Source organism: Hemicordylus capensis, chromosome 6 (assembly GCF_027244095.1).
Source record: "Hemicordylus capensis ecotype Gifberg chromosome 6, rHemCap1.1.pri, whole genome shotgun sequence".
Classification (NCBI taxonomy): domain Eukaryota; kingdom Metazoa; phylum Chordata; class Lepidosauria; order Squamata; family Cordylidae; genus Hemicordylus; species Hemicordylus capensis.
Window position 1 is genome coordinate 159575491 of NC_069662.1, and position 21457 is coordinate 159596947.

At 45.6% G+C, this 21457-nt stretch overlaps 1 protein-coding gene across 4 annotated transcripts in view; it reads left to right on the top strand.

Annotated features, from left to right (window-relative positions):
* XYLB (xylulokinase) overlaps positions 1-20956 on the top strand; it is a 154621-nt gene extending 133665 nt beyond the window's left edge. For all 4 annotated transcript variants that reach the window (XM_053265461.1, XM_053265459.1, XM_053265458.1 and 1 more), the window contains one exon: positions 19895-20956. In XM_053265461.1, the coding sequence (XP_053121436.1) occupies positions 19895-19960 (66 nt within the window). In that variant the 3' untranslated portion in view covers positions 19961-20956. The remainder of the gene's footprint in view (positions 1-19894) is intronic.
* Positions 20957-21457: the final 501 nt, after the last annotated feature.

A 21457-nucleotide genomic window follows, 5' to 3' on the forward strand; every position in this document is an offset into this window, starting at 1 on the left:
TTGTGGCTGGCAATCACCGTGACATCAAGACTTAGGAGATGCTCCACAGAGCAAGGCCTCTGTTCTCACTTGACTTCCATTTCTTGGTGCAACGACAATCTCTTTTCTGGCACAGGATCGGATGCATTGATATTTTGAGTCCCAGTAAGTGGTGGATGTCAATTACACCATCAATTTGTTCACTCTTAACTGGTTTTTGTTCTTTTAAAGTTTTGGGTTTTTTTTAATCTGACCTAATTTCTGGTAAATCAGAGCTCAGCTGCATAGGTTTGCTGGCCGCCACGGTCTTGTATAGGTTTGATTTTATGGCAGTTTTAGTTTTATCTGTATATGTATTGTTATATTTATTCTATTTACTGTAATTCTGAATGGTTGTGTTATTATCACTTTTGTTTCTGTTTGGCCTACGACTGCAATAAAAGGACTAACTGGTGTTAGCTATTCACCTTTGGACATATTGGCTTCAATATGGGCTACTCACTTCCAAAGCTTGTGGTAGGTATCAGTTGTGTACTTGGCGCTTGCACATGCAGACTTCAGGACACTTGCTTCCAGAGTTTATTTTGCACTTATCTCTTGCTAACTGGGCAAATGGGCACCTCCCAAACAAAGTGTTGTGAGGTAGAGTAATTGTACTTCTCCAGTCCAACATCACATTTTTTCAGTGATTCTTGCTGGTGTCTCCTTTATGATTTCTTTTTAAACTTTGAGCCCTTTAGGGACAGGGAGCAATTTTCTCATTCTTTTTGCCATGAAAACTGCTTTAAGAACTTGTTGAAAAGTGGTATATAATAATTTAATAAACTTTCAGCCTTTTAACAGAGATACAGCATAACTTCATTTTGCAAAATGTCAGGTACAGCACAGATACAACAGAAAAGCCCACAAAACTCATAACCTAGTCAGAATTCATTCTTTGTCTTCCAGAGCTCATTCACACATGCATGTACGTTGCTTGATTACTCAGTACTTTATGGCTGGCAGATGGATGTATAAATGGACTCTACTGAAAAGTGTTGCATTTGAGGTGACAGGAAGGAGGTGGCAACAACAAAAAAACAAAACAGAAAAGTGAAGGAAGAGGCAACCTCAAGCTGATGCTTGAAAGTAATAATTTATTTTGTAGAGATGGCCCAAGGCATTCCCATCAAAGCTCTTCCTTGTGAGCAAAAGAGTCTTCCATAAGTCTTATTACACCAGAAACAACTCTCTGGTACACCAGAAACAACTGTCTAAATAATATATTTGAATGCAGAACATACATTATTACTTCCAAGCACCAGCTTGTGGCCTGCCTCTTCCTTCGCTTTTCATCATTTGAGGTGACATTGGTTGGTATCAAAATCTGAGATCTGAATCTGGGCTCCCGACTTGAAGTCCTCGGGTCAGGCATGAATTCCCTTCTTCCTGCATCACCAAGGCTGCTCTTCGGAGGAGGGAACTCCGAACAATTTAAGCCAGGATGCCACCACCACAGCAGATCCTGGCCACTGGGAATCATCAGGTGGTCCGAAGGAGCCACTCCCATTAACACTACCTGTTATGTAGCTCCAATTTCTACTGCACTCCCACAGTCCGAAAAACTCTGGGTGGGTTCATACATAACATGGAGCCTACTTGAAAAGTCAGTAACGGACTTATCTGTATCTGTGACTACCTGAACCCACTGGGGTTCACTCAGGACCTCAAATGGAGATGTGTAACCAAGATTTGAAGTTGGCTTGCCAGACCAAGTACCACTCCCACTGACATGTGGATTGTGTCCAACTCAATTCTCTTCATGAACCTCTGGCTCATCCCAGGAGAGGCTGCCCCCTTTGCCATCAGGATCAATGGCTGTGAGGCAGTGCAGGGCAGGCTGGGATAGCATCTAGGGCCATTTTGGAGGTGCAGATAGATGATGTACTTGTGGCTCAACTCAGCTGTTCCCAACAAACCAAGATATGTGATGGTTTGCAGTGCCAGCTTCAGTTTCCACGCTATGTGTGAACCCACCCTCTGCATTGAGATAATCCACTAGAGTCTCTGCATTGAGATAATCCACCAGGGTCTCTCTCCCTCTCTCCACATGTAGAATGCCTCTCCTGCTCCAGGTATTTGCTGTCTCTCCAACAGTAAAGGCTGGACCTTGCCTTCACTCGCTCTTAGTCATGTCCCAGTCTGTGATGGCTCATCCACACTTGCAAGTCGCTGCCTGATGTAACAGATATCAAGTGGTGAATGTGTATTTATCTATTTATTTTATTAACATATTTTTATACTGCCCAAAACTTATGTCTCTGGGCAGTTTACAACAAAATAAAAACAAAGTAAAACATTAGTTAAAACAAAAATGAAAAGTTTAACACATTACAACAATTAAAATTTTTAAAAGAATATTTTAAAATAGTGTTAAAACCATTAAAACTATATTAATTAAAAGCCTGGGTGAACAGATGCGTCTTTAAAGACTTTTTAAAAGCTGTCAGAGATGAGGAGGCTCTTGTTTCACTAGGGAGCACATTCCAAAGCCTTGGGGCAGCAGCGGAGAAGGCCCGTCCCTGAGTGGCCACCAGATGAGCTGGTGGCAAATGCAGATGGACCTCTCCAGCGGATCTTAGTGGGCGGTGGGGTTCATGACAAAGAAGGCATTCTCTTAAATACCCAGACCCAAGCTGTTTAGGGCTTTATAGGTTATAACCAGCACCTTGTATTTTGCCCGGAAATATATTGGCAGCCAGAGTAGCTCCTTCAATACAGGAGTTTATATGGTCTCTCCTAGATGACCCAGAGACCAGCCTGGCTGCCGCATTCTGGACCAACTTTAGTTTCTGGACTACATACAAGGGCAGCCCCACATAGAGCCCATTGCCAGTCTGGAGGTTACCAGCAGCTGTACCACTGTTTTGAGGTTGTTCACCTCAAGAAACGGACATAGCTGGCATATCAGCCAAAGCTGATAGAAGGCACTTCTGGCCACCACCTCAACCTGGGAGTCCAGAGAGAGGCTCAGATCCAGAATCACCCCTAGACTGCATACCTGTTCCTTCTGGGGAAGTGTGACCCCATCCAGAACAGGCAGATCAAAATCGTTTCTCAAGTTCTGACCCCGCACAATGAGTACCTCCATCTTATCTGGATTCAGTTTGTTATCCCTCATCCAGCCCATCACCAACTCCAGGCAGGCATTAAGGGAGGTTATGCCCTCTCCTGATGATGCTGACATGGAGAAATAGATTTAGGTGTCATCAGCATACTGATATCACCCTGCACCAAATCTCCTGATGATCTCTCCCAGTGGTTTCATGTAGATGTTAAACAACATTGGAGACAATATGGAGCCCGGAGGGACGCCATACAAAAGTTCAGGTTTTGAAGAACAGCAGTCTCCAAGGGACACCATCTGGAACCTGCCTGAGAGGTAGGAGCGGAACCACCGCAAAGCAGTGCCTCCAATTCCCACCCCCCTCAGAAGCTCCAGAAGGATACTATGGTCGATAGTATCGAAAGCCGCCAAGAGGTCCAAAAGGACTAACAGAGTCACATTTCCTCTGTCAATTGCCAATTGGAGATCATCCATCAGGCCGACCAAGGCAGTCTCTACCCCATAGCCAGCCCAAAAGCCAGTTTGAAGTGGATCAGGATAATCAGTTTCCTCCAAGACTGACTGGAGCTGGGTGGCCACCACCCTCTCAATTACCTTACCTAGCCATGGAAGGTTGGAGACAGGCCTGTAGTTACTCAGCTCTGAGGGATCCAAGGGAGGCTTCTTCAGAAGCAGTCTGATAATTGCCTCCTTAAGACAAGGAGGCATCCTACCTTCCCTCAGAGACACATTTATAATTTCTATGCGCGAACAAGCTCAGTTCCTTTCGTTCGGGGCCAGTTCATATGTGGGCAATGTCATGATGCCACCATGGATTCGGAGGTGTGAATATGTCAGATCTGAGTATATGCCTGAGCTGGGTTTTTCTCCCCTCAGTTTTCCTTTCAGCGCGAAACCTCCTGCATTTATGGATTTGGAAGGAGGGCTGCTGAGAGCAAAACTGGCAAGAATAGTTGGGTCTGTCCAGCCATGCAGAATGCAAGCGAAACTTTGATTTGTGCTTGGAAACAAGGTGGGAGCAAGGCAGGGAACCAATGCCCCAATGTTGGTATACAGCAGGGGTGGGCATTAGATAGCTTGGCAGCTGCTGGTAATTCTCTAAGCTTTGGGCCTGCTTTTCTCTCCTTTCCTGTCAGTACTGCAGATCTGATTGGCTGGCTCAGTAGGCATGGCCATGCCATTATTGATTGATTGATTGATTGATTTGATTTGATTTCTATACCGCCCTTCCAAAAAATGGCTCAGGACAGTTTATGGCTGAGTGCCCAGGATTGCTTCTACTTTCTGTCTCCTTCTGTCCTGAAGCAAAGATATCCTGGAAGTTGAGGTGGTTTGATGTTAAATCCCATATTCTGTAAATTTTTGTAGGAGCTGCCATTTTGTGACAGGCTCCGCCTCCCCAAGCTGCCATTTTGTGACAGGCTCTGCCTCCCCAAGCTGCCATTTTGTGGCAGGCTCTGCCTCCCCAAGCTGCCATTTTGTGGCAGGCTCTGCCTCCCCAAGCTGCCATTTCATGCTGGTAGCTCTTAGGGCTCTGACAAAAAGGAAAAAGGAAAAGAGTAGCTCCCAGAAGCCTGCCATCTCTGGTCTATAGATCAGGGCCAGCCACTCAGCATTTTGCTAGATAAGAGCATAGTTCAGCGAATAACAACATGGAGGCGCCTGTCAGCATGGCCTGAATCCTTGGTGAAAGCCCTCATTTATCATGATGATGTTGCCGTGTTGGAGAGTTGGCCTGGAGCAACTGATCCCGTCCTCAAATCATTGGACAAATGAATAGGCTGTTAAAAGAGCCATCTAATGGTAATTAACTTTTGCTCATTATCCGTCCAGGGTAGATTTGAATGACCAGCTGAGCCCATCCAGCCCTTTGTGTCTTGTTTCACTAAACCTACTGAGGCTGCCACCCCCTTTCCAAGGGTGGGGGGGAGACAAGATTTGAAAACATTTCTTTTAGAAAAGGTAGATTAATCCGAAGCAGTAGGCATGACTGAAATAACTGGGGAGATTTTATAACGCTAAGTATATGCTAACAGACAGTAAGAATCCATTATTGCAGCATTAAAATGCAGCACTAGTTTAGCAATCTATTAAAACCGGAGATGCTTGGCTTGTTGGTTAATTAAGCCAAAAGGCACGAGAAAGGAGTATGATTATCTCAAAGATAATCACAGCATTGGTGTTTTTACAAGCCGCAAGCCCTGCAAAATGGCCTCACAGCGTTCGCATGCACGACACTTTAGGATTCTCGCTATTTGTGCTTTGGGTAGGGATGTTGCTAATACACAATATTTGTGATGAGGGCTTTAAAGTCCGAAAAGCCCTCTGAACATATGGTAGCATTTTCCCCCATATATATTTCTGGGGAAACTCATGGCTAGGGGTGAGACCAAGCCTAGGATCCAAACCTGGATCCATGTATGCTTAGGAAGGGGCGTACCAAGGTTGGAGCGGGTCCAGAGACAAGATTTTAAAATGGGCCCCTCGCTGCCTTTCTCTCCTCCTGGACCCATGTCTCTGCTACAGAAGAACATTAAGGACACATGTAATATAGTGCAACAGATTAACAGACAACAAAAACTGTCATCTGAATCCAATCTAAGATATATGGACCAGATAATGGGGGATTGTTCTCAAACCGAACAAAACAATTTGTAAAATATGGGAAAGGCAACTTGTAGAAATTACATGCTGCATTTTAAGTGTATTGGCTTTTCACACTATAGGTTTTCTATGGTAAAATAACATGTCTTAAAGAGCAATGCAAATTAACTTAACATTTTTATTTATTATTTATTTATTCAATTTTTATATCACCCTTCCAAAATGGATAAAGGCAATTTACAATTAAAACATGCAAACAATCCTGCAAACCAGTGCTTGGATGTGGTTCTTTCAGAGTTTTTCCAATCTAAGGTTGTCACCAGGTGACTCAGTTTGAAAGCCTTGACCCTTATTTCAAAACACAACCACACCACCTGAGACTTTGTGCTGATATACTTTTATAATAAAACTGCAATCCTGTGTACACTGACTGGGAAGTCAAGCATCTTTCCCCCCTCCACACACACACACACACACACACACACAACATGGACCATATAGGTTCTTGAGGGCACAAACAGCAACTGAACTCACAAGAATGTAATAAAATAAAACAAGTATATTCATGCAAATATGCATTAACAGAAACATTTCAACACACAACTTAACATATTCCCAAATCCTGCACAATTCTTTATCCACTCCCCTCTCTGTCCCTAAAGGATCTAATATTTTAAACAACTGAATTTCCAAGAATATAAAGATGTAATGGGTTTTTTGAGGGTGGATGGGGAAGACCTTGGAATTTTTGTTGTTTTTTAATGCAGCTTGTTTGCTGGGTGGGAAAGAGACCCACCATTCAGAAAAGCAGGAGCTGCTTAGCTGCTTCCTCATGCCTCTCTCTTGCACTCTTTCCCTTGTCATAGCTGAATGGAGTGCTTGGAAGTAAGGCATTTCCCCCCTATCCCAGCTTCCTTCCTGCTCCTGCTGCTTTTGCTTGTCCAGGACATTTGCAGAGTTCAGGAGTTTTGCAAGCATAGAGAGCAGACACCAATACAAAAAATGAAACATACACAAGACAGACCCGATCTCCACAAGGGTGCTCCATTCTCCGTGCCCTTACACACATGAAACTCTTCCCCTTCCCTCTTTGAAGAGAGACAGTTTGCAAACTGAAGTCCAAGCTCTACAATTTGCAAAAAAACAAAAACAGAGGGCAAGGGCTTACTTTTTCTTGTCTTCCTTGTGCAGAGTTCAGGAGTTTTGGAAGCACAGAGAGAAGACACATACAAAAAATGAAATACACAAGGCAGACCTGATCTCCACGAGGGTGCTCCATGCCCCCACACACATGAAACTCTTCCCCTTGCAAACTGAAGACCAAGCTCCACAATTGGCAAAAAAACCAAAAATGGGGTTGGGGCTGACTTTTTCTTGTCTTCTTTGTAGTGTCTCCCACCCTCTTCCACCTCCAGGTCCAGCCTGGGCAATAGAAGGCAGATAGGACCACCCCCCTCCCCCAACAGCAGGACAGAGCTCAGCAGCGATCCAAACAATTAATCTCAACTACCTCAGCCTGCCAGGGAGGAGGAAGCTTCGCCGAGGGAAAATTTGCTTCTCTCCCTCCTTCCATTGCCTTGGGCTCCCAGCAGCTCGCTCTCACAAGCTGGGAGAGATTGGTCAGGCAGGCAGCTGCCTTTGCTCTCTCTTGCAGGCATGTTGCATGGCAGAATTGAGAGGGCAAGGACTGGCCGGGGGGGTCCTCAGAGGCTGTCAACCAGCAGACATTGGCCTCCCTTTGCCTCCTTAGTGGTACGCCCCTGTGCTTAGGCCTTAGCACCCTTGTAAAGTGTGGGATGGGGCAGATCTAGTCAGCTTTGATTCTTGTGGTTGGCAGCACTCGTCCACCCCGCTCTCCGGTGTGCATTTGGGACACCCTTTTGTGTCCGTCCTGCTTCAGGCACTGATATGGTTTCTCTGAAGAAGGGACTGGAGTGCCTCAGACATTGGAAAGCTCCCAGGGCAAGAAGTCAGGACCATGGTCAGAACTGGGTATTGCAACAAAAGGAGGCATTGATCCAGTATTGCCCCCTGGGGAAATGCTGAGTTTGGTAGCTCCAGAAGCAACCTTTGGTTTTTTAAAGGCCTTTGTCCAATTTGGCAGGCGCCTGCTCTGACAGTGCTGGGGGCGGAGGCTCCGTAATGTCTGGGAAGTCCTCAGAAGACTCTTCCAAATCAGAGGGTGCCAGCAGGGTTGTGTCCTCGAGTCTCAGTGGGGGTACTGCCTGCCCCCGCCAGTTCATCTGACATGGGGGTTTCTAATGGTATGGGGTCGATAGGCTCCTGGCTGGATGATGCCTCCCATCTGACTCCTTTCCCAGACTCTTGACCCCCTTGCGGGGCCCAGGGTCGTGACACTGCTTCCCTTAAGGGAAGTGGACAGTGTGTCAAATTACTATGTTAAGAAATCAGAGCTGGCATCATTGTGCACTGGCTGAGACTTTTGCCTCAACTGGGGGACCCATCCCCAATACTAGAGCCCACCCCCCATCATTGCATCTTTCTCCTTGAGGTTTATAAACAGCAACAAGGATGCCGAGAAGAAGCACCTGCCTCCGCTCATCTAACCTCTTTCTCTGTCCACCCCTGCAGGTTGTGGAAGAAGCCAAGCAAATGGGCAAGGCAAGGAGGAGGTGGGCTCACTCAGGGCAGGGAGGCATTGAGGGCATCTTCCCCATGGGCCCCCCAAACCTGGAGTTGACACTCTAGAAAGTGGTTGTAGGAATCCACCTGTATGTGAAGCATCCTCCAAACGTTGGCTTTTCAGCCGTGGGTAGGGAATGACCACCATTGGAAGAAAAACCTATTAGCTTATTGCCAGGTGAATGGGGCTTCAATGATTTGTGTGATTCCCCAGATGGGGTGAATCTGTGCATTATTTAAGCCAGTCCACTTCCCAGAACAGTTATAGCAGCTTGCCACAGTCTCTGCTCATGGTGTAGACGTGGAGGGCCAAAACCTGCCTGTTTTGAATTGATTAAGTGTGGATTGTTATATCATCTTATGAAGGTTATATGGATTTCCTTTACTCTTATGTTGCTTTGAATGTTAGTTTTGCAGAGAACGCAACTGATACATATTAAAAATGAATAGATGCAGGGGTGGGTATTGTAGGGAAAATGTGCTTTTTGCATGCAGTCATCTGATTTTGGTTATTGAGGGGTCTTCTCAGTATGTAGTACACAACTCCTGTCCTCTTCCCAGATCAGTTTGGGCACATGGGATACTAAATGGGGGAGTGATATGTAGGTCTTTATGCAAATCTGAGAAAAGACAATAATGAGGGAAATGGTTTTGTGATAATTGCATGTTACTACCCTTTGGGCCTACATTATGGTTTTTTTGATACACGTTGTTTGCTGCACCAAGAACTCCTTGCTACAACTACCTGCTGGCATACCTTGCAGCAGCTGTTGGAAGATAAGAATCTTCCAGGAGAATTATTAATGATGTCACTGCAGCTTACTTCAAATGCCGTTGAGGACAGGTGGGAGTGGCCAGGGAGCGATGAAACTAATTTACCCCAGGGTAGGTACCACATATGTATAGGTCCATTGAGTTCAACGCTACAAGAAGCAAGATCAAGCTGCTTCTTATAGCGGCCTGTATAATTACTTTTTGTAAAATATCACTCCTTGTGATTCATTAGGTTTAGCTGCTGCAACAACGAAAGAATTTATGTTCCTAGGGGTCCTTTTTAACGCATCATTGAATGTTCTTTATTTCCTTTGGACATCAATTACAAAAAATAAATCCATTTAATTGCCTTAGGCGATATACACCTGAAATCTTTTAGAAGGAGATTTCTAAAATAAGGTCAATAGAACGTTGCTACTAGAAATGTGAAGGAGTTGGTTTTGCATCTTTGGAAAGTATAGGTAAGGGTTAGGATGGTCAGTTTTTGATTCCTAAAATACTGGACATGGGAATGGGTGATGGATGGGAATCACTGGGAAGAATCTCACACACCGGGGTGAAATTAAGGGTGGTTTGAAATGTAAGCTAATGGGTCTTTGTTAGACTGGCATTGAGGTCTTGTGGCAGGGCTGTCAAACTGCTGGTCTGCTGTAGAGCCTCTATTTCTGCCCTGCAAGAAGCTGTGTGTTAGCCATGGCCACTGCATTTCCTTCCTCTGCCTGCCGCACACTGAAGCGGTGGCATTGCTCCCCACGTGCTGCAGCTGGCCAGCTGGACTGTTTGTTCATTCATTTGTCTTGCTTGTTTCTTCCTTCCTTCTTGCTGTTATTGTTGCCGCTGCCAGCATACCTCTCTTCCCCAACCCCGCTCTCAGAAGGAAGGATTTCTCCTTCCTCTTGCACTGCCACCATGCTCCTGCATCCTTGGGGCTCTTCAGTGCAGGGAGGATTGAGGCAGGAGTGAGTGGAGGGCGCAGGATGGAGGAAGAAAGGAAGGGAATGAGAGAAAGCAGGTGGAAGAGGAAGACAAAGACAAAAGAAAGAGGGTGCTGGAGAAAGAAGGGCAGAAGCAAGGGCAGAGCCACCATTGGGCGAATGGGTTCAAAGAACCCAGGCTGCCACCATTCAGGGGCCACGCGTGTGGCCCCGTTTGGAGCTGAAATTGACACGTGCTGCTTTGGCAGTGCAGCTGGGGTTACTCTCCCTGCCTTAAAGGCAGGGAGAGCCCCTCCTGGTCTTCCTGCCAACACAGTGGGGCTGATCGATTTCCTTCCTAAATGGGGCCGTGTGGCCCTGTTTAGGAGATAGATCAGCCCACACTGCATTGGCAGCGTGGCCAGAACGGCTCTCCCTGACTTTAAGGCAGGGAGAGTCTTCCAGCCCATGCTACCCAATGCAGCGTGAGCTGATCTCCCTTCCAAATGGGGCCGCACGGCTCTGTTTGGGAGGAAGACCACGTCCCCTGCATCTGACGTCAGATGCGGGGTGTGTGGCCAGGGGGCCGCGGCGGCTGCACACGCCCACCACCAGCCTCCCTATGCTGAGAAGAAGGCAGACAGGAGGGTACGGGGAGGGAGGAAGAAAGGAAGAGAGTGTAAGGGGGGGGAGGAACAGGACAAAAACCTGTGGGTGGGGAAAGGTGCCTTTCCCTGAGCGAGTGGAGGGCAAGACCCGGGGGTGGGGGTTGGAAGAAATGAAGGAATGGAGTGAGAGAAAGAAGGAGGGGGGGGAGACAGAAGGTGGCAAGCGGGCCTTCCCTTGCATGAGTGGGGGAAGGGGAAGGCAGGTGTGAGAAGACGGCAGTGCAAGGTGGGTGCGGGCCCCTGGAGGTGCATTGGAATCACATCCAGCCACCTCCCAATTGAGTTTGAGACCTCTGTCTTATGGTTTTTCTAACTCTGATAGTGGTGATCTGCAAGAATGAGGTTGTTTGGCCAGTAGAATTATGGATAGTTGACAATCCTGAGATAAATAAGGGGCCCAGAAATGGAGTAGCAAAAGTGCCTTTTCAGGGCTCGTGCTGAAATGTCCTTGCTTTACAGACCCCAATATTGGTTCCTTGCCAGAATGAAATTTTACATGCCAGACCAATAAAATACTGAGGCGGGTCTCATGATCACAGAGACCCGCCTCCATAGGGTTTGTGGGGAGAGTGGGCTAAGCCGGCTCTCCCCGCAGACAAGCAGGAGTCTTGGGCAGCCAGATCAGCTGCCCACATGACTGCCGGCTCCGTGACGGAGCCGGCGGGGGCTGGGAGGATCGGGGGCCACATGGCCCCCGGAAGCTCCAGTATGCCCTGCTCGAGCGCACAGGGCATACTGGAGAGAACCCCAAGCCGGGAGGCTGCTTTTAAGCCTCCTGGCTGGGGGTCTACTCACAATTTTAAAAACTGGGTTTGCGGAGCACTTGCTCCACCAACCCGGTTTAAGGGGCGGGCTGCAGAAGCGGGTGACCCGCTTGTAAGCCACCGGGCTTGCCTGCGAGCCCGGTGGTTTACACGAGCAGCAAAAATCAGGCTAGGCTCTCCTAGCTCGATTTTTGCTACTCGTGGGAATAGCCCCACTGTATTTACCTGTATCCAAGACTAGGTTTCTTTCAAGTTTTTTGATGTTAGAAATCAGGGGGTCATCTTAAATTCAGAGTCCTCTTCTTTGGGGGTAAATATAAGTATAATCTGTATTTAACCTCTATTTTTAAAGGGGCTCATCTTAAATTCAGAGTCATCTTGTATTTGGGTAAATACCAGGGGTGTGCATTTTGGAATTTTCTTGTTTCGATTTGTATCCAAATCGAAACATCCCCGTTTTGTTTTGTACCCAAATCCGAATCAGCCCTGCTTTGTTTTGTAGCCAAATTTTCCAAATCCGAATCTGAATTGATATGGATTTTTAAAAAGGGTCCCAGGGCAAAAAGAGTGGGTGGTGGTGGTAGTGTCCAATGGGTGGAAGCTACCACCCAAATTTCAAAGGAATTAGGCAAAGGGCTGATTTTTTTTGTGATTTTTTTTTAAGTTTACACATCTTTAAGAATTTTCCCATAGGGAATAATGGGGATTCCAGCAAATGTATCGCTTCAAATCAAGGGGAAAGGGATGACCCAGAGCAGAGTGTGGTGGGTGGTAGTGCCCAATGGGGGCAAGGAGACTTCCAGAATTATTTCAAAGGAATTGGGCAAAGGGCTGATCTTTTGTGATTTGTTGAAGTTTACGTGTCTTTAAGATTTCTCCCATGGGGAATAATGGAGGTTTCAGTAGCCCCATAATTCCACTTGGGGGGCACTGGGGTTGCCCAGAGTGAGGGATTGTGTAGTGCACATAGGGTGCCAACCACCCCCATACCCACAAACCTGTGGGGTACTGGGTTTTGTTGTTTCTGAGGTGTTCATTGTAGATTCTCTGGTAGCATATGAGATTTTCAGTGAAAAACAAGAATCCACTCTCATATGTTACCAGAGAATCTACACTCAGAACACCACAGAAACAGCAGAACCCAGCACCCCATGGGTTAGCAACCCTTCCCCTGGCCAATGTGGGGTCAGTAAAGAGTGGGAAGAAGCAAAAGAGCCAATGGGGAACAAGGAGGGAATTGTCAGCAGGTCAGCCCATGATTTAGGTCACTGATCAGAAGGCTAGAAGGGTGGGAAATTCAAAGAGATGTCAAACACAAAATGGAGACTGACTCAGAGATCACCACAAAATGGAGGTCCGAAACAACAAAACATTTTGTAGCCGAAACAGGGACGTTTTGTTTTGTATACAAAACTTTTGGATCTGGAAAATGGGTGTTTTGTTTTGTCTACAAAACACCCGAAACAGGCTGTTTTGGGTACAAAATGTTTTGTATTCGAAACGTTTCGCACATCCCTAGTAAATACAGTAATGGATGGTTGACAACTCTGAGATAACACCATGTTTATGTACTTAAAACTGAGAGGTACTTGGGTTACCTCAGCTGGGCAACATCCCCACCAGGTTCTTTGAACTGAAACCTGCAATTAAGACTGCAATATTTAGCTGATTAATTGGTTAAAAGTCTTTTGATCTATTATTATTTTATTTATTACATTTATATCCCGCTCTTCCTCCAAGGAGCCCAATGGTGTACTATTAAAAAAGGACAATTACAATTTAAAAAGGAAAAAAACCCCAATTAATTGGACATCAGATTAAAATGTTTAATTACACAACTATACCATATTATATGTAGTATACCTACTGAGTATAGTATATTATGTAAATATTGTTTATTAGTTGAGTATATTTATTGTAAGTATACAAATACTTACAAAAACTGCTGGTAGTTGGTGCCATCTTCTACTTCACGCAGGAAGGAATGCCTCTTCCGAGGACCAAACCAGATGCTTCTTTTAAGAGTGTGTGGGAATCTCATGACCGGGTCTTCCCGTGTTTTTTATTTTATGAAATGCAGCCTCAAGGGGCCTGCAACTAAGACTGCAATATTTAGCTGATTAATTGGTTAAAAGTCTTTTGACTTTAGGACAATAGTGTGCGGTGGTGGTGGGGTTTAATTTGCACAAGTTTTGCCAGTCAAACAAATAGGGGTTTTTTTAGCGGCGGTCATTTTCACTGGGAAAACAGTGCTGGGGGAAAGGGATACTCACCTCCATTCAGGGTTGGTCATGAGGCGAGATGAGGCAGTTGCCACAGGCAACAGATTATTGGGGCAGCAAAATGCACTCCACGGCTGTGACCAGAGCAGATCCTGGGGACTAGTTGGACCCTTGCAAGCTTTGCTAGGGACATCTCTCCTCACACTCCCTGCCAAGCTTGTAAGAAGCACAAAGAGAGAAGAGGCGGCTGCTGGTGAGCTTCCCTCCTCTCTGCCCTCCACACCACTTTCAAAGCTTTCAAGGGTCAGTTTTGAAAGGGGGCTGGCCCCTACCAGGGTACCTCCCTGCCGCCCCTTCCCCCTCCTCGGCCGGAAGTGGCCATAAGTACCGGGGGCGTGTGTACATGTCGCGTGCAGGTGTGCACCCATCTGATGTGCACATGCACGCACGTGATGGGCACACGCGCACCTGGTACTTCTGCCCACTTCCAGCCGAGGAGGGGGAAGGGGCGGCAGGGAGGTACGCTGCAGCCTCAAAGGTTTTTACCGGCAATGAGCACCGGCGGAGGAAAAGTGGCGGGAAGCGTAAGTGCACCCTCCCCCACCCTTAAACCGGCACCCCCGCTGGAATCGAACTGCCCCGCCACGGTTCCGTGCCCATCCCTAGTTGCAACACACATGTGCACAGCCCTCTGAAAACAATGCAAACATGCCTTTTTGCTTCAGAACAGTGGTCTCCTTCATATGCAGATGTGTGCAGGATTAGTAGGTAATAAATCAGTTGATTAAAAAACGCACAGTTAATCAGCAAAAATGTCTTTAACTCAGGTGACCGCCCTCCTGGCAACCTTCTCCAGCTTGAACTTACCCAACTTGTCCTGGAGCTGGACAAATCCAATCCCAGGACAAAGAAATCATGTTCAAATTACTGAGCTTCTTCAGGGAGCCTGCCGTGTTCAAAGAGGCCAAGGCGGGTTACAAAAGTCTCTTTATTTCATATCCTGCATTTACAGTGAAAATGAGAGGGCCACAAAGAGGTGAATTCCCCGCATAATTAATTGATTAATTAATTACATTTCTATACCGCCCAAAACTTGCATCTCTGGGCAGTTTACAATTAAAATAATTTAAAACATCAAATCACTTAACAATTAAAAACATTTAAAACATTAAAAATTTTAAAACATTTAAAACCCAGTATTAAAAAAAAAATTAATAGAGACAAAGGAAGAGGGATAGCTTTAATTTTCCCTCCACGTTCACATGGGTATAAAACAACAGCCGAACATCAGTTATTCATGCTAATGGCTGGGAGAGCTGTTGCAGCAGATGCTTGAATTTTGCAAATTAGCAAGTTAAGCATTCAAGTCCAATAAAACAGTCAAAAGCACTGTAGCCTTAAATGTAGCCGTTCATTTCTTTTGACATTTTTAATTTAGAGCAATGTGTTCACCACAATGCTTCAGAGGACGCCCGTATATAAAGGTGCCGTAATATGGTTGTTTTTTCTTTTTGTTTTAATTTGTAAAAACAATACTACTAATAATAATAGCATTGGGAAAGGAGCACAGAGCTTGCTATCTCAGTGGCACAGCCGCTTTCAGCCATCCGGGGCCATGCTATTAAATCTCAGCTGGCGCAGAGCAAGCAGGCTTTATCAGGGTTGCAGATAATCAAAGTGAGAATTAGTGAGGCTTGACTATAGATATTTCAGTAAATAAAAGAGCTATTTTTGCCTGACATATTGATGCCCCTAATACAGCCATAAGTGCTTGTTCGGGAGTTTGCTCCAACGTATATATTCAAGGAAAACAAGATGCCATGGTGAGCTGGGAGGATGCAGCAGTAATTCCTGGTGCCTCGGCCAGAGGTTTACACAATTTTTCCTTTTTGCAAGGCCCCGCTGTCTGAGGCTCAAGCCCCATGTAAACCTTCCCCCCACACCTTCTTTACCTGCAGGTTGGGGAGAAAGCTACCACCTCTCTTTGGTGGTAAGATACCAACACGTTTGTAGATTTTTATTGGGCCTGTTCACATGACCCTCAACACCAAGGTAGGAGTCCTTGTACCCTGGTTTGCATGGCTGTGCGAATGCACAAAAATCCCTCCAACCCAAGTTTCTCAAAACAGAGTAGCCTGACTTCTGTAGCCTGCTCAAAGAGGAAAGAGGACTCTCTTACCTTGCTGTTTTAGTTGGGTTGATCAATTTACCTTTCCTAGCAATTCTTGGGAACAAGGCTTGAAACAATGAAGAGCTGTGGCCACAGGGGCTGCCATCCATGAATGTGCCACTCTACCAAGTACACTCTATTATTCTATGCTTGCAACAACTTCAGCAGGGCTGGGCCCAACTCCTTCCCCTTGGTGGCCAGTCAGAGGGCAGCTGCTGATGTAATAAGGCTTGCCAGTCTACTGGCAGCACAAAGCATGTTGGGAAGGCTTTTTCAGCCCTCAGAACTCCCAGTTCCCAATTTCAACTATAGAGGCCTCTCCTGGCTTAATTGTGTGTGTGCTGGGTTTGATGACCCAAACAGAGGTTCTGCTTGTCTGTTTCTACTAGGGTAGTAGCTCTTTACCTCCCACCCCAACTCACACCCATATGGTCAAGTGAAAGGCCTCATTGTTTGTTGTTATTGGCTGACACCCAGACTAACAAAGCCCTTGTGCATCAGAGTTGCACATGCACAAGAGAAATTGTGTAGATGCACAAGATCCTGACATCACACTATTGTGTTCTTGTGCAAAAGTTCACTCAATGGATGGAGGAAGAGGTTGTCCACCGGGAGATGCACCACAGGATGTGTACCGTGTTGTGCAAGTGCAAGGATGTTTGCGCCAACATAACACTCATCTGGAATGCAAGCTCCCAGACTTAGCAGAACTGATTGGTACAGCGTCCCTACACGTGCACATATGTTTGTGCAAACGTGTTAGTTGTGCAAGCACTTCGTTAAGCACTAGCATAGGAAAGTCCCTGTTGTAATGACATCAGATAATGATACAAAGAGGGAAAGGGATGAGGAGGGGAGAGAGAAATGAGCAATTACTCTTATGTAATGACCAAGTGGAATGGTCACAGGTGGAGGTGACTCTGGGAGGGACAAAGCCAAACGGTAGAAGTTCTTAGTGAGCCCCCCAACCCAATCTTATCCTCCCTGCAATGCAACCCAGCAGAATGGCCACAGATGGAGGCATTTCTTCCCCCTCACAGAAACCAACAGAAACCATCTAAATTTATGCAAACTTGCTTAATCCAGACTACCCAGAGTAGTTAGTCATGATTAAGCACCACTTAAATCAATAAGACAAGTTTGTAATGGCTGTAATAAGACTTAAATTCCATTAATTTCAATGTCTAACACAGGCCCCATTCAGATGTAACAGGAAACTGGAATTAAAGGAACCTGAGATTGACAAACCTCTACTTGCGAATGTGTGAAATCCAAGTCCCATCAGAAAAGTGACCCGAGGGTTCCCTTCCCAAACTCCAATTTGAAATTTCGGGCTGCTGTGAGTTTTGCTGCTCCTACCTGCAGTTTGCAGCTGGCTGTGGCACATCCGAATGCTGAACTTTGAGCTGCATTCACTGTAACTGGAGTTGAGGAAGGAAGCTCCTCCCCCTCTCTGGCTGTGATTGGCTGTCCTTCATGCCAGAAGGAAGTCCACCCAGCCAGTTCTCCCTTCTCTCTGCAGTCTCCCTGACTGCAGTTTGGTTACTGTCTGTTTCGTCCGAACACAGACAGGTTAGCATGGTGGGGGCCTGGGCAGAACCATGGGTTTCATGTTACGTGTGGTGTTAGTCTGGATGCTGCCCATTATGTACACAAGTTACAGAATTCATTTTTTGGTGCAGAATTTAAGTTCAGTGTAGAATTTTGTTTCAGTCCATGTAGTACTATAATGGGGTTTTACAAACCATAGGAAGGAATGCTAGACCTTGGAGCTCTGGAATTTAAGACAGTGGGGTATTTTATTTTATGAAAGTTTACCCCAGTACCAGTGATCAGCTGTGGGTGGTTTGATTAGCTGGAAATCTTATGGTGACTTCTCTGATTTTAATGATCCTCCTTGAAAAGAATGTATACTAAAGAACACCGAACTGAAGCACCCTTATCTGCTCGTCACCACAATTGCCATAGAAACTGAATGTGTCATTAAAATGTAGCTGTAAAAAAAGCTGCTAATATCAGGCCACAGAAAACGTCATTCATTTTATAGCCTTTTAAAAATGTACATAATGCTTTATAGTCCGTCTCATTTGTCACAAAAAGCCCAGAGGCCCATCTCTATTCTACCACACAAAAACTGCTGCTGAGACATAGCAGCTTGCCAGAGGAAAGCCAGCAAACCCCTAGATTTGAACTTCTTAATACTTTATTTATTTATATTTATATTCTGCCCTTTGTCATAAGACCCCAAGAACTTTATTTTTATTTATTCATTTAGCACATTTTTATACCACCCCATATGTAAGTCCCTGGGCGGTTCACAATTTAAAAACACAACAATTAAAACATTAATACAATTAAAACAGCCTAAAATACAGATTAAAAACTCTAAAACGTTAAAACTATAAATGAAAAGCCTGACTCAACAGGTCCTTCTTAAAATCATCCAGAGGAGGGCAGGCTCTAATTTCATTAGGAAATGCTTTCCAAAGCCCTGGGGCAACCCTAGAAAAGGCCCGGTTTTGAGTCGCGACCAACTGAGCTGGTAGCAACTGCAACCAGACCTCCCCAGATGATCTTAATAGGTGGTGGGGTTGATGAAGAAGGCAGTGTTCTCTAAAATACCTTGGACCCAAGTCATCCAGGGCTTTATAGATAATAACCAGCACTTCGTATTTTGCCCGGAAACTTACTGCCAACCAGTGTAGTTATTTTTAATTGGGTGTAATGTGATCTCTTTGGGTGGCCAGAGAAGGTCCAAACCGGCCACCATCAACCCGGACTATTCAGGGGGAGGCCGGTGGAGGTGGGGGAGCCCCTGCTGCCCCGCCACACACTCTCCCATGCCGCCACTGCAGCCACAGCTTGTACTTGTGAATACAGGTTTATTCCCTTCCCGCCCCCTCTATACTTAGGACTGACCCCTGCTGAGAGTGGATTCTCTCATTTCCTACCAGAGAATCTACTCTCAGAAGAACACTTCAGACATTGAAAACAACAAAACCCAGTGCCCCATGGGCTTGTCATTCTTGGGGTGGTTGGCACCCTATGTGCACTACACCACAACCCACTCTGGGCCACCCTGGTGCCCCCCAAGTGGAGTTATGGGGCTGCTTAAATTCCCCATTATTCCCTACAGGGAAAAAGCTTAAAGACGTGCAAACTTCAGGGAAAAAATTAAAAATCACCCCTTTCACCAACTTATTTGAAATCTGGGTGGTAGCAGGCACCCATTGGGGCACTACCACCTGACCTACTCTTCTGCCCCCGAAACCCCTTTTCTGCCCCGAATCTGCCACAAAGACATGCCAACTTCAATTTTTAAAAAATACCCCTTTGCCCAATTTCTTTTGAGATCTGGGCAGTAGCTTCCTTGCACTCATTGGGCACTACCACCCACCACAATCTGCTCAGGGCCACCCTGGTGCCCCCCACGTGGAGCTATAAGGCTGCTGAAATCCCCATTATTTCCTATGGGTAAAAGCTTTAAGATGCGTCAACTTCAATTTTTTAAAAAAATGACCCCTTTGCCCAATTTCTTTGAAATTTGGGTGGTAGCTTCCACCCATTGGGCACTACCACCCATCCTACTCTTTTGCCCCTGGAAACCCTTTTTTTGCCCTGAATCGATTCGGATTTGGAAAATTTGGGTACAAATTGAATCTGGGGTGATTGGGGGGGCAGATTCGGACCCAAAACAAATTGGAAGTGATTCAATTTGGGTACAAATCAAATAGGGGAAAAAAAAATCAATTCATGCACATCCCTAATGGAAAATCCTTCAAGGGGGGGGGATCTCTCCCTTCAAAAGGAAGGGCAGGGGCACAAGATCCCAGACTTTAGCTCTGTGAAGGTCCTGTATGTTACTTTGCACAGGAGAAGAACCCATGCATGCAGCTGCATAGATAATTCCTCCAAAATGCCAGTTACAGGTAATTGTTGTACCTTATTATTGTACTTGGATTGTTGTACCTTTTATTACTTATGAGGCTAAAAGACATAAACTGCTTTTAGAAATGATCCCTATAAATCAATCTTTTTCTTCTGTTCTAGGTCTACCAAGCTTTGCTTAAAAGATACATGGGACTTGAGCAGCAAGTGCTGAACAAGCCAAAGTAACATCCTGTGAGAGGACCAGAAATCAAGCATAGACTTCTTTAAATGAAAAGCAAATTGAAGATGAGAAGAAATTGCACCAGTGATGATTGCAGTTGTGTAACACATTCCTTCATTTTGTACTTAGACTTGAGAGATTGATTTGATATTTTCTAAGAGCTGGGCTACAAATACTGTTGGTTCTGCAAATGAGAGAGATGAGTGAAGATGTGCTCCAAGGAGCTAGGGATGATCCCTCTCTTCTCCAGGTCAGCCCAGTTTATTTTATCTCTTTGTCTCTGTGTCTACCATGAGTGGATGTCCAATGTCCATATATCCTTCTGCCTTTCCTTGTTATCTCTCTTCCTACTATCATAGTACTGGACAATAGAAAGCATTAATGACCTAAACAACTTGAGGCCCACCAAGCCAAGTGATAGATGTATTGCCTCCTTCCAGGAGCTTGGCTATCCTCTCTTTTTGTAATCTGCATCAGGAATAAAAAAACAGGAGGTATATTGAGCCTCTGATGGGTCATTAGTGAACTGCATTCAATACGGCAGATTGCAGGTTGTGCAAGCCAGCTCAGCATCCTCTATTCCCCATGCAATTGTGGAATTCAGCACTTGTGAATCCTAGCCCCCTATTCAAGTGTGTAGCTTCCGAGAAAAGCTCACATACACAGGCAGCACTGCACAAAGGCTCAGGACATATTCACCCTACAAACTTACTATCATTTTTCCTTAATTGTCACGACTTCCCCACAAGGAATCTTGGGAATTGTAGTTTGGTGCAGTTTCTGAGAATAATTCTTGTCTCCTTCCTGCTCTGTGCCTCCTTCCACTCGATCCTAATTGTTGCCTAGCCATAATCCATGGGGTATTTCTCCTCTACATTCCTTTCTGTAACACAATTCATTGTTAAAATAAAAAAAGGAGGAACTCATGTAAATTCTTTGAAAACTTGAATTGTGGATGCAAAATAAATAGAAGCAAAATAAAACTAGATTAACACTATTCATTCTGAATGCAGCACTTGGTTACTTTTGGTACAGAACTGATAGCTGGAGCCAGTGGGACCTGGGGCAAAGCCAGGCACTGAGGAAACAGTGGGACATGTTTAACTTTGGGGAGAGAGGACCTGTGGGTTAAAACCCCCTGTCTTTTCCTTCCAGCTGAGACCCCTATTTCAAAGAATTCCAGATGTTGAGGGGCAGCTACTGATGAATATTTGCCCATGCCCCTTCAAAAACCTAACACTGGCTTTTCCCATCTCCCATTCTTTGAGTTTGGTTGGCCAGCTTGCCTTCTGTTTTCTTGAAAACCTCCAAGGAAGAGCAGTCTTCAGCCCTGAAGTTGCTTCTCAGGCCAGAGTCTTCCACAACCCTGCTGTGTAGAATTCTTTTACCTGGAGATGCCTACAGAGATGTCTGTAGACCGGAGATGGTCTTCAGAAGCTCTCCTGGTCTTGTGGCTAAGCAGAGTTCTTCCTTAGTCTTCTTATGGAATCCCCCCACCCCCA